Source organism: Armigeres subalbatus, chromosome 3, assembly GCF_024139115.2.
Source record: "Armigeres subalbatus isolate Guangzhou_Male chromosome 3, GZ_Asu_2, whole genome shotgun sequence".
Lineage (NCBI taxonomy): Eukaryota > Metazoa > Arthropoda > Insecta > Diptera > Culicidae > Armigeres > Armigeres subalbatus.
In genome coordinates, this window is record NC_085141.1 from 352,595,741 (window position 1) to 352,610,003 (window position 14,263).

A 14,263-nucleotide genomic window follows, 5' to 3' on the forward strand; every position below is an offset into this window, starting at 1 on the left:
GTTTCACAGAAGATGCCTGTAGGTCTCCCAATCAGCGTCTTCGTAGCACAATCGGAGTTGTTTGGTGAGAGTGGGAGGAGACAGCTATATAATCACAACATGTATGGATAATCCACTCTAATCCAAACTCTAATTGAGATTTATTGGTTATAAAGTAAAAATGATTAAGTTATTTCAGCTATTTATTTCACAGGATTATCAATTATATCACAGATAATTTCGATTACAAATTCCTTCAACCAACTGATCAATCCACACCATGTGATTCTTCCTTCGATCACGACACCTTCTTCGAACCGCTTGACCTACTTTGAATCTGTCCTTCGCCAATTCCGGGAACGGTCGAATCGGAGGACGGTACGGCACGAATTTGGAAAGCCTATACTCTTTCGGTTTTTCATACAACATATCTTTCAGGTGCCACTTGACAGTTTTCGTCTTATCCCTCTTCGAATCTATCGCATCCAATGATTCTTTTTTCGCCTCCGTTTTTATCTGTTTGTCTTCTTTATGTAACCCAATTATGTACATCTTTATTGGACTTTGTTCCGATTTATGTACTAGCTTCGGTAGGCGAGGAATCCTCACCTGTGGTAATTTTAGCTTCTCCAGTTTAGTGCATCGACCCATCCATCGTGCCCATTCTAGCCGCGTCATGCAAGTATGAACAACAGGTTCCTCCTCTGCTTCCGAACTCTGATATAGGTCTTCATCTTCCGACTCATCTGCTTCACTTTTATGATCAGCAGCTCGAAATTTTCTCAGCTTTATGTCCTTCTCGGGTACATCCAGCTCCAACCCGGCCTTCTTATAGTGCTCGTCAACAACCCTGGCTTCGTCTCGCAGCTCCCTACGCTTCCGCATCAATTCACCGTTATACTTTTCAAACTGGACAGCTGTCTGGGGGAGTTCCTGCGGCTTCCTTTTAATCGAACGATTTATCTCCTCTAGACGATCAGCTAACTGCTGTCTGTACTCGTGTTTCTTCAAATTCAAATAATCTTGTTTAGGTACATTTTTTATAATTTCCTCCTCTTCTACTGGCTCTGGTGACTGTTGTCGTTTGGCTTCTTCCTCTTTCTGTTGCTCTTCCTCTATTTCATACTGACTCCACATATGTTTCCGCATGCTCTCCATGTAAGTTTGCTCATGTTCTTTGAAACGTAGTTTATATTCCTCGTGTATAACTTCCGTCGGCTTATACTCATCGCTTGTTTCGAAAACTTCTGACACAACTTCTTCCTGTTTATCGAACATATCCAGCTCCGATGAATCCTCCAATTCGACTGTACTATCCGACGATATTTCCCATGATTCCACTTCAACTGGTTGTCTATTTTTCTCTTCCAAATAATCGTCGTGCTGACGAAGTTTGAACAACTCCTTCCGTGCCTGAAAGAACGACCGCTTGCATTGCTTTAGCACTTCGTCCCGTTTCGGTTGCTGCAGGAATGCCGTCCAGCTCATCTCGGACAGGTTTTCCTCAAACTCGGTGTCACTCGAATCGCTTCCATCGGAATCGATATTGTCTGCCAGAATCACACTTTTGACGGACCTTAGTGCAACATATTCAATGGCAGGGGATTTTTCTTCCAAGCAAACATTTGACCTGGGTTGTTCAGTTATACTGAATATGGAGGCATCGGTGACGCGTTTGTGGAAGCTTTCATCAACCTGAGTCCTCTTGTGGAATGGATCCGATTTCGGTATGTCGCATGGTTTTCGTGGCGGAACACCCAGACCTCCGAGTTGACTGAGGTACGGCTGTAGAGGTTTGAAAGGGATGTCATATTTTCGGGAGTCGTAGGGACGATTGGGTGACGGAGCTTCGCGATCCCATCTAATGCGCGGTGGAACGGTTGAACAAGTGGTCTCTTTTTGTGGGATATTGAGGATTTTCGAACCAGTTGCCGAATGTGTTGAAGCGATGGAAGAATGAGTTGTACCCAACGATGAACTGCTAGAAGTTCGTTTGCTGGAGTAAGACTTGTAAAGACTTGGGTAGGAATCTGTGCTTGTGGTAGAGGACGCAGATTTTGATCCCCGTGAAGACATTTTTACAGCTACGACCGTCTGCTTATTCTTCAAGGGCTACTGTGATCTTGATGTAGCATAGTGCTGTTTGGCACTGCAAAACTATAAATATGTGAAACCTTTAATGGCACTTAGAACCGAGTCCACATATTGGCAATGCTGTAAAATATTGCACTAAGGGCCAATTTCTTCACCTCCGCTTAACTCTTAAGCGGTGCTTATCCATACGCTTAAACCTGGTTTAAGACCTTAGCGGAGGTGAAGAAATCAGCCCTAAGTTAACTAAATTTATTAAATTTATCAACTTACCGGCAACATACAGTGGCCATACTCCTCAATTAAATATAAAGATGAAAATAGTTCACTCAACACGTGATTTTCTTCAGTGTTCTAAGTGACTGTTTCTCTAATCTGTGCTGTTTTCTGCTAGTCACGAGAAACGAACGCGTACTAATGAAAATAAAGTGAGAAATATTTAAATGTCGGCAGGTCCGTGCCAAAAACGATCAACAGAACGCGAAATTTCTATTTTTTTGACGTAGGACTTACGTCTTTCATTACTATACTGGGTGTCATTTAGATTTTTGGAAATCGAAAGCATTACGCTGGAAGGGAAGATTTTGAACGTTACTAGGGCCTTTATCTTTCGATGGATTTTTAAGATTTATACAGGGGTTAGACAAAAAGGTTGAGATAGGCAAAAAATTGTCGAAGTTCAAATCAGCATAACTTTGCGTAGAATGATCCGATTTTGATCAAACTGGGACCATCGGACGCGGAAACTCTTCTAGTATACTAACCCTATGCGAAACCTTTGATTGGCCCTTGGCCACCGGTGGTGTTCCGGGTTTTTCAAGGGTATGTTAAAAATGCATTTTTTCTGCTGCTTGTCATTTTATATGACGTTTGCTGCCATCATGTTTTATGTTTTCCCCAGAAACTAGAACTAATATGCTGACCAATGCTGGCTGCAGATCGAAAATCCGTTAGGTTTACGCAGAGATATGGCCATTTTTGTGAAAACGATACGGAATTGGCCATACACCCTGAACAAATGTCAGTTTCGCAGAACTTCCGGAACCTGTTACAAATTGGCCAAAGAGTCTTACAGTCCTCAAAATATGTCTCTAATAAAGATCCTATATTCATCGTCTTGGGAAAACATGAATTTTGACACCCATATATGCATGGTTCCAAATGGTGCCAAAACCGGCCCCTCTTGGGAAGACCATGGAACCTGCTATAAGGGTGGCAGTGGACACTATCATTCTGGAAATGTTTCTGTAATCATCGTCTCGCAAATCCGTGAAGTCAGATACTCATATTTGCATTTTTCCGATCTGTTATCATTTCCCGGTACCGTTTTTACGGAAATGGCCGTATCTCTTTGTAGTTTAGATGGATTCTCGATCTACAGCCACCATTGGCCGGAATATTAATTCTAGTTTTCGGAGAAAGCATGAAACATGATGAAAGTTAACGTCACATAAAATGACAGGCAGTAGAAAAAATGCATCTTGAACATACCCTCGGAAAACCCGGAACATTTCCGGTGGCCAGGAACCAATCTCAGGTTTTGCAGGGGGACAGTATACTAGAAGAGTGTCCGCTTCTGATAGTCCTGGTTTTATCAAAATCGGATTATTATACGCAAAGTTATGATGATTTGAATTTCGACTTATTTTTACCTATCTCAACCTTTTTGTCTAACCCCTGTATATAAATCGACTCGGACACTCTCCACCATTTTGCCTATTTCATTGAAACTTAAGATTATTAACGATAAGCTATTGAAAATTTCAATTCTTGTCAAAGCCAGTAAAAATTTCATATGTAACCAATACCGTGCATTCCTAACAAGGACATCAGAATGCGGTATGTCACGGGCCTTCGGATCCACCGGAAAATTTTCTTTGTGTATAAAAGAAGCAGTGGATGCCGTGTACGAGTCATTACAATTTGTAATGAAACAGCAGCGCGTACTGACTTGCTTTTTCTTTCGCTGTTTACCTACACAGTGACAGCATGGAGTCACCAGCGGTAGAACTGCTGGTGGGTCTGCGAATATGCATGACAGAAGTGGGTGATTTTTTTTTTCGTTCTGTGTTTGATGATGGTCGGATGCAGTGGTGTCGGTTGCGATGGATGCAATCGCCCATCGCATCGCTTGGAGTTCACGGCTAGAGGCCGATGATGGCTGAGGCAGCGAGGGCAGCGGATGAAGAAGAATAAAATTAGAGAGATTTGGTCTGCTGCTCATCCAGGTGATTGGTTTTATAATCCACATGATCCCGGGATGGGTACGACTCGTCATGACTGACCATATGTTAAGTAGTGCTTGTTACTAAACGAAACGTACATAAAAACATTGTTATTCTATAATAGTTCGGATTCCCCAGCAAAAGAAAATCAACTACACTGATGAAAATAAAAATCTAATTAAAATAATTACTTTCATTTATTTGCAGAAGGCTTTAGCAATTAAAGATGCACAATCAGCAATAATGTTAATATCCATTTTAGATTAGAAAATTTCGATATTTCGATGTTTTACATGTAAATGTTTAAAAAAAGTCCGCAAAAAATAATTTCCAAAAGAATATTTTAATAAACTTTATCTTATTCTTTGTTTTTTTTTCCTTTTTTCTAATCACATGTCAATTGCCTGCAGTGCTATGTGTGCAGCTAGCCAATGATTTGTTGAGGCATTTTCCACCTCTCTGTCTTCAGACGGAGAGACTCTCATGCAAATATATTCGCGACAAATGTTGTGGGTTCGACGGGGATTCAGCTTAATGAAAGAATGGAATAAAATACAGCTTTGCTTGCTGATGATTTTTTAAAGAAAATTTTCGTTTGAAAGGGATATAATGTAGAGGAGACTACATGAATCGATGTTCCATGGCTCAATTACAAGTAATTTGTCATTTAAAAATCAACTGGGAACACTGTAATGGTCTTTTCGAACAGCTTCCCAAAGATTTTCTATTCCATATCTCGAGATTTACATGAATCTATCATCCCTTTATTATCGACTTAACTTTATGAAAAGTTATATAAATATATTAAACTAAATTATTTTACTATGGATTGATGCAATGATGTTTGATTATTTTTCTTTATAAGAAACACGAAATTCACATCATTAAGCGTTTTGAGGAAGCCTTGCTTCACGGAATCAGCTATGATTCAAAACCAAAAATCTCACAATTTACTTTGTAGCTTAATTATTTGACGATTCTATTTGATTAGCTTGATGTTAATTTGGATTGCCACATGCAATCCAAATCCAATCAACATCCAATCCAAATCAAATCCAATCAACATTCAACACAAATTCAATCCAATTCAAATCCAATCCAATTCAAATCTCAATCCAATCCAATTCAAATCTAAATCAAGTCCAAATTCAATCCAATTCAAATCCCATCCAAATCCAATCTAAATCCAAATCAAATCCAAATCCAACCCAAATCCAATCCAAATCTAATCTCAATCCGATCCCATTCAAATCTAAATCAAGTCCAAATTCAATCCAATTCAAATCCAATCCAAATCCAATTCAAATTGAATCCAAATCAAATTCAAATTATACCCAAATGCAATCCAAACCCAATCCAATTCAAATCCAATCCAAATCTAATTCAAATCAAATCCAATCCAAATCAAATCCAAATCTAATCCAAATCCAATCTAAATCCAATCTCAATCCAATCCAAATCCAATCCAAAATTTATCCAAATCCAATCCAAATCCAATCTAAATTCAATCCAAAATCCAATCCAATCGAATCCAAATCCAATCAAAATCAATCAAAATTCTATCCAAATCCAATGCAAATCGAATTCAAATCCAATCCAGCTCCAATTCAAATTCAATGCAAATCAAATCCAAATCCAATCCGAACCAAATCCAATACGAATTCAATCCATATCCAATCCAAATTCAAGTCAAATACAATCAAAATCCAAATCCAATCCAAATCTAATCTAAATCCAATCCAAATCTAATTTAAATCTAATCCGAATCGAACTAAAATCCAATCCAAATTCAGTCCAAATCCAATCCAATCCAAGTTCAATCCAAATCCAATCCAAATCGAAATCAAATTCAAATCCAATCCAAAACCAACGCAAATCGAATCCACATGCAATCCAAATCCAATCCAAATCCAATTCAAATCTAACCCAAATCCAATCCAAATCAAATCCAAATTCAATCCAAATCCAATCCTAATCCAATTCAAATAAAATCTTATCCAAATCCAATCCAATCTAAATCTATGCAAATTGAATCCAAATCCAATCCAAATTCAATCGATATCCAATCCTAACGAATCCAAATCCAATCCAATCGAATCCAAATCCAATTCAAATACAATCCAAATCCTATCCAAACTCAATCCAATCCAAACCCAATCCAAACCAAACTCAATCCAATCCAAATCCAATGCAAATCCAATCCTAATCCAATCAAAATAAAATCCAAATCCAATCCGAACCAAATCCAATACGAATTCAATCCAAATCGAACCAAAATCCAATCTAAATGCAATCCAAATACAATCCAAATTCAGCCTAAATACAATCCAATGCAAATCCAATCCTAATTCAATCAAAATAAAATCCAATCCAATCTGAATAAAAATCCTAACCTAATCAAAATAAAATCCAATTTAATTCCAATTCAATCCGAATCTAATGCAAATCCAATCCAAATCTAATCCAAACCAATTAAAATGCTATCTAATCCAATGCAAATCGAATTAAAATCCAATCCAAATTCAATGTAATTCGAATCCAAATCCAATCCGAACCAAATCCAATACGAATTCAATCCATATCCAATCCAAATTCAAGCCGAATCAAATCCAAATCTAATCTAAATCCAATCCAAATACAATTCAAATCCAATCCAAATCGAACCAAAATCCAATCTAAATGCAATCCAAATCCATTCCAAATTCAGCCCAAATCCAATCCAAATCGAAATCAAATTCAAATCCAATCCAAATCCAACACAAATACAATCCAAATGCAATCCAATTCCAAACCAATTCCAATCAAAAACCAAACCAATCCCAATTCAATCCAAATCGAATTCAAATCCAATCCAAATCCAATCCAAATCCAATCCAATCCAATCCAAATCAATCAAATCCAATCCAAACCAATCCAAATCCAATCCAAACCAATCCAAACCAATCCAAACCAATCCAAACCAATCCAAATCCAATCCAAATCAATCCAAATCAATCCAAATCAATCCAAACCAATCCAAATCAATCCAAACCAATCCAAACCAATCCAAATCCAATCCAAATCCAATCCAAATCCAATCCAAATCCAATCCAAATCCTATCCAAATTCAAGCCAAATCCAATCCAAATCCAATCTAAATCTTATCCAAATCCAATCCAAATCCAATCTAAAATCCAAATCCAATTCAAATTCAATCCAAATCCAACCCAAATCCAATATAAATGCAATTCAAATCCAATCATAATTCAGCCCTAATCCAATCCAAATCAAATCCAAATCCAATCCAAATTCAATCCAAATCTAAATCAAATTCAAATCCAATCCAACTCCAACCCAAATACAATCCGAATGCAATCCAATTCCAACCCAAATCCAATCCAAAACCAATACAAATCCAATCCAAATTCAATCCTAATCCAATCAAAATCCAATCCAAATTCAAATCCAATCCAAATTCAAACCAAATCGAAACTAAATCCAATCCAAATTCAATGCAAATCTCATCCAAATCCAATCTTAATCCAATCCAAATTCGATCCAAATCTTATCCAAATCCAATCCAATCAAAATTCCATCCAAATCCTATCCAAATCCAATCCAATTCAAGTTTGATTCAAATCCAATCCTAATCAAATACAAATACAATTCAAATCCAATCGAATCCAAATCTAATCCAAATCCAATCCGAATACAATCCAAACCCAATCTAAATCCAATTCTAATCCAATCCCACTTAAATTTCTTTCCAATCTAAATCTAATTCAAATTCGGACCAAATCCAATGGAAATTATTGAATAAAATGATAGCTCCATTTCCAAATCTGTCGGATGAAATATACAGCGTGCTTCTCTCCCTAATTTTACGAGCAGAATATTTAATTTTAATACAGCCTGCTACAGCTAATAATTTTTCTCTTTCAATACTTAATGTATGAATATATTAATTAAAAATTATGTTCTAATCCCTGGAAATCTGAAATTTAATTTCAAATGATTAACACAAGCGACACGCACCACTATTCGGGGGAGCTTATGCTCAAATGTTTGCTTTGCACAAATATTGCATTCAATTCGACGAGGGAACACGTTTTAGGAACCTGAGCCCTGATTATATATTACCATTTTCACCCAATTGGGTTGAAAAATAACTCTCACTGCCAGGTCCTTACTCACCCATTTAGTTTACCTAGAAAATTACGTTTTCGTTGTTTCCCATCCAATTTCTGAATTGTAGGGGAGTTTCAGTTTACTTTCTATGTCAATGTCACGGAAAGAAATCTTTTGCGGAAATAATGAATTTTGATTCTTCTGTTTTTATTTTCGAACTCGAAAACACCATACCTAATGCTACATCGCAATCATTCCTATGATAATCTATCAAAATCCATGGTAATCTTTTTGTTATTTTTCTTCGTGTACGAAACAAGTCCTTTTGCATTCAACCAAGCTTCAAACGCTCCCCATAATTTTATCGTAACCGACCGGTGCAAACTACCCGGTCTATAATTCCGGTCTTAATGCGTTCATTCATTCTCATTTCTCGCATAACGCAATCCAACCGTGATCCAAAAAGTGTGCCCCACCACACAGGTCCAGGCTTTTCCATTTCACACTTCACTGCACACCTGGCTGGCGAAGCAAACCGAACCGATGCGATAGTTAGGGGTGCATATTGGGTTGCAATTCGATTAACCATCAGCCAGTGTAGCGCCGCCGCCGTCGTCGTTGGTCGTTCATGCCGCTTACTGTTGGTCAAGGTCCTCCCCCGGATTCAGTCAGAACAGAATGCGAATGAGAAGGCATTCAACAGCTGCGCGTGCTTCCTGTGCCGAATTGAATTGCACAGGCCAACGAGGTAGGGCCAAATTGTTGATTTATTTGATTCGGTACTTCCTAATTCCCGACCGGAACACCATCAACCAATATGTCCAAATTTCGAATCATTTTCGTCTAATTCAATTAGTTTGCGCGACTAAATGATTTTTGTTTAGTTTATGGGCAAACGCAACCCCTGGCCAAAATATTTTCTTTTACAATTGGGGCTGGGTAATAGTTTCGGATATATAACAATAGCTACCCGAAACGTAATTTCTGCGACCTACCGCTGTGCACGAAACGAAATAGGATTTATCCCCTAAATGAGCAGAAGAACGCACGACCATCTAGTACGGTACCATGAGTACGGAATTCGCTTTCCTAATCGTGGCCGTTTGTTTGCGTACCCATCTGTATTCCGAGCACAGTTCACTCCAGTCCGAATAAGTGGGGTGAGCCTAGAAAATATTCATTATGTTGACCCGAATTGATTGCCGGGATGTCGATTAGCTCTATTCAAATGGAGGACACGTTATTCGCTATCGTTCTTTGCCATCCCACTACCGTACACTTTTGTGCTGCTTCAGCTGGTACGGTGGCGGGTACGATCTGGCCAGTTGACCTGGAAAAGATTGATAGAGATCATGACGACCACCACCTCACGGATCGAAGAGACCGATTGTACGTGTCGTCCCCCAGTGCCTGACATATAAAACATTAATGAACATTGTTGGCTGCATTGTTGTTCGTCTGATACGAGGAAACTACGTGAAAAGGAGATGCTTTGATTTGGAGCATTGCGAATAAAAATGCAATCGGATGAAACAGGAGTCGATAAATCCAATTTGCCCGATTATCTCTGAACAATATGGTCATCTATTGAATTAAATATTGATGACTATATGCTCGAGTTTTAATTTCTTACTCGACTCGATAAGGAGCTTTACTCTAAAGATATAGAACATCACTATTAGTCTATTAAGATATAATGTAGAATCTGTTTGCAGCTAGGCAACTTTATCAAAAGAACCCTTTGCTTTGCCCCCTGTCGAGGGAAACTTGTTGCGAGAAAATCTGCGCGACACGTCTAACATGTACTGTAAATGATCCCCCAGACCTAAGCGATTTCATCACCGCGATTCTATCGTTAGGGGGCTGCAGGCAATGTTCTATTTACGCTTCCATACCAACGGCGACAAAATCGCTGTCGCCAAGCGATAAAATCGCGTCGCGACTGTCGCATCGCGTGTGTTTGGGGAACCTTAAAACATTACGGCGATATTCGACTTGACTCGACATAGCCTGGCAGGTGCGAGCTTTGTGTTCTTCAGTTCCACATCTACGGCATAGCTTGATACAGTCTGGTTACTTACAGGCAAATTACTTATGCCCGTAATCGAAGCACTTAAAACAGGCCTTGAATTGAGGTAACCTGCGTTCCAGCAAAACTCCTGCGTAACCGAACTGCGGTGTCCTGCATCTCGACTCCACACTAATCCTTCAGTGCGTCGACCAGGTCACCTGTTTCGGTAATCTCAATCATCCTCATCTTCAGTCGACTTTTCATACACGGAACTATTCCCTGTGGCATTCATCTCATCCTACTGCGTCCTGCGGATGCATTTGACATCTTCTTCTAAGCTAGAAAGCTTCTCTTCACCTCTCAAGACTTCGGCATAGCTCTTACTGTTGCCTCTAAATCCGATCCCTGGACGATGCACTTTTAGCTTCCTTCTTGGCCGCAGCCCTTTCCTTGGCCGCCTTCCTTTCAAAATTTTCAACACTATTTTTCGTCTATGACTCTCCCATATTTGTTTTCAGTAGATTTCAATGGGAATCCATTGAAGGAATTTCAAGACTAACTTCACTGCATATTATCTGGAATTTCTACAGAACATGCCGTTGAAAGCTATGTAATTGCAATGGTAACAATTGCTAATATAATTGCAATGGTAACAGCTTCAACGAAAAGTGTCACACTGAAAATGTTTCAAGCAACATTGCTGAAATATCTAATGTATGCATTAGACAAAATATCCGTCCCACCTTTCAGTGCGTTTTCAACCTGGCGACCTTCAGGGCTCCAATTTCGCACTGATGAACAGTCGATTGCGTCAGGCCCATCACTTGCAAATCATATTTCATTTGGGCGTAGATATCCCATTACCGGTTCACGTTTCAAGTGCCTACCTTTTATGCAACGCATCCGAGTCATCGCCGCCGTCAGCTTCTCAATTTTAATGGAACATATTTTATGCCATACCATGAACACAAAAGGAGCATCATCGAGCAGGACGGAAACCTCGTCCATCTTCTCGGTTATCACACATGGCATATATGACAGCACAGTGTCGCCACACCGATGCGATGGGTGCGACACCAAGAAAGTGACACCATCCACACGTCGTGTGCCCTTCTCAAGATGACAAGATACGGCCAACGGCCTTCAAGGAGCATGCACTTATCATTTTCGTTATTATTATTATAGTAGGGGCTATTAATTAAGGCCTCCCCACTCCTCATATCTTGGGTGCAAAAATGTAATTTATGAAATATGCAACCCGTTCACGCTGCACTTGTACTTGCGGCAGTTTTATGCATTGACATGCTGCCTTTGCTCCCAGTCCCGTCTGGTCTGAAGTAGTTAGAGTATTGAGTTATGGACAAGCTCTGACTCAGCGGCACAAAGAAATTTCTTGGAATCGCAATGGTTGTGAACCAAGTTGTGAACACTTTTCTGTACCAAGTCGCTGATCAGCACATATTTGATAAACAAACATTTTTATAGCAGTTCGACCGTAGTTGGCAAGACCCCGCAATAAAACTGTTCTTTTTACGACCATTTGTCGCCTTCCGCTTCAGCGCTGATGCATATTTCGTCTGATTTCTTCATCCTGCATTTGATTTGCAATTTGCATGCAGCAAGGTCATGTTCCAGACCAGACGGTCATACTGTCCAACTTATTTCGTAGTTGAATCCGAGGAACCGGTGAAGCAATTTGAGTTCAGATGTCCGAATTTGCCTTGAAAGTTTGCACCAAAGTTAGCTCGAGCCACTGCAATGGCCAGTCAGCATATCGCAGAGCTAGCCATGAAATCACGAGACTTTGCCTACTGCGATGGTAATGTTGATGACGGTAATTGGGATGATTGTTATTATGGAGAATAATGACAGAGCCATAGTCGGGACTCGTTGGCTGCGTGGCCAGGCGGATTATGGTCGCGTGTCACGGGTTTTTAAATACTGCCAAATTGATAATGTCGTAGTTATGCAATTTTCGTACCGTCCGAAACACATTTACGCTTACGGAGTTAACCACGCGCGTATTCTTTATCCATGGTTCTTCTCCTTTTCCGTCGGAAAAAGATATCCGCCATGGGTGATGTTTTCAAATAATTAATATTTTAGTGAACTCGGAGCTTTTTAGTTTAACGGATGTTCATTTTTTAGTTTATTTTTTGTAAACATTCCTCACAGCAGATCGACGTGTGATGTCAACGTCGACAAAACAGTGCAAATTGGTGGATTTGATAGAGTTAAAGACACTATAATCATAGCATTTATAGTAATTTAGGTAGAGTCTTATTTTATTTTCCGTCTGATTTATAAATGGGATTAAATAGTAGAAGCATAAGTATTAAAACGCTAGAGGCGCAGTCTTATTTTATTTTCCGTCTGATTTATAAATGGGATTAAATAGTAAAAGCATAAGTATTAAACGGTACTTTAAATGTCATATTTATTGTTTTGGATTGCTTGATCTCAAGTATGAACTTTTGATTACTGTGATGAAAGACACTGATATCTGACACATAAACTGCATATGATCGCATATCAGTCCCATCCTTGCTGGATGAATATGCGATCTTGGGCGGTAAAGTACCACCATGTTGAGTAACCTAAACTAATATACTTACCACCAAATCAAGTCGCACGTGAGTTGCTGAGTTCAATCGGAATTGTGCTTTTCGGGTTTTCAGTGATGAACTTTAAAAAAAATTTAAAAAAATCATTGCGACAAAATTAAAAAATCGGGTTATAGGCGTAGAGCTGAAAAGCTGTCCGAAAATCGTGATACGGGAAGCACAAACGTTACGCCACTGATCTGTAATTTTCTATCTATGACATTTGGCAGAAATGGACAAAGACCATACGACCAAAAATGTCGTTCGGCCGAAAAAGCCGTTTGGTTAAGTAAGTCATTTGGCCAAAAAGCCCTCACAGGTCATTCGGCTGAATATGACGTTTGGCCGAAATGATCAGGAAATTTGGCCGAAATATTCGTTCGATCGAACTGGTCATTTTGTCGAAAAAGTCACTTGGACAAAGACAAATAGGTTATCGTTCGACCAAATGGCCCTTTCTGCCAAACAAACATTTCGGCCAAACGATTTTCTTCTAACTAATCCGTTAAGGCAAACGGCTTTTCGGCCAAATCATCAATACGACCAATCATACGGCCAAATGACATTTTGAGCCAAACTATTTTCGTCCTAATAACCGTTTCGGCCACACGTTCAACTCGACCAAATGGATTTAAATTCAATGACTTTTGGCTTAATGTATTATTTTGCCAAATGGCTTTACGCCGTATGACTTCCAGCCACGGGGCCGAAAATTGTTGGGCTGATGTAGGGCACTACACGAACGAATCTCTTCCTCTTTCGTTCTTTATGAAGGTTAAAAATCAACAAGGCCAGTAAATGTCAAATTTGATAGTTGTTCCTTTTTTCAGTGAGAGAAATAAAGCTTTTCCGTGCTTGTCCCCATTTGGTCGAAAATGACGTTTGGTCGAAAGAGAGATACGGTCGAATATGTCGTTCCGTCGAACTGGTCATTTGGGCTAACAACTGTTTGGCTGAATAGGTAATATGTCAAAAAACGCCGTTTGGTCGAAATATAAAATAGAAAAGAAATATATTTTGTCCGAAAATATAATTTGACCAAAATGGTCATACGAACGAAAAATCCAAAGAATACTCATTGGAAATTCGAAAAGAATTCCCCATGGAAATTTTGAACAATTTTCCGTAGAACTTTTTCGTGGAAATTCTGAATAATTTCCCATGAAAATTCCAAGATTTTTCCGCGGAAATTCCAAAGATTTTCTTATTTCTGTTTGTATATTTCGAACGATTTCCCTGTAGAACTC

General features: G+C 39.1%; 2 protein-coding genes across 5 annotated transcripts in view; one reads left to right on the forward strand and one right to left on the reverse strand.

The window, feature by feature from the left end:
* Nucleotides 1-14,263, forward strand: part of LOC134226072 (protein unzipped) — a 324,483-nt gene that overhangs the window by 206,954 nt on the left and 103,266 nt on the right. The gene's annotated exons all lie outside the window — the stretch shown is intronic.
* On the reverse strand, nucleotides 181-2,109 carry LOC134223213 (chemotaxis regulatory protein ChePep-like). The gene has a single exon (XM_062702353.1). The coding sequence runs from the start codon at nucleotides 2,053-2,055 to the stop codon at nucleotides 208-210; it is 1,848 nt and encodes a 615-aa protein (XP_062558337.1). The 5' UTR covers nucleotides 2,056-2,109; the 3' UTR covers nucleotides 181-207.

What these genes read in the sequence shown, in the direction of transcription:
- LOC134223213 (XM_062702353.1), bottom strand. Translation starts at nt 2,055, where the DNA reads ATGTCTTCACGGGGATCAAAATCTGCGTCCTCTACCACAAGCACAGAT.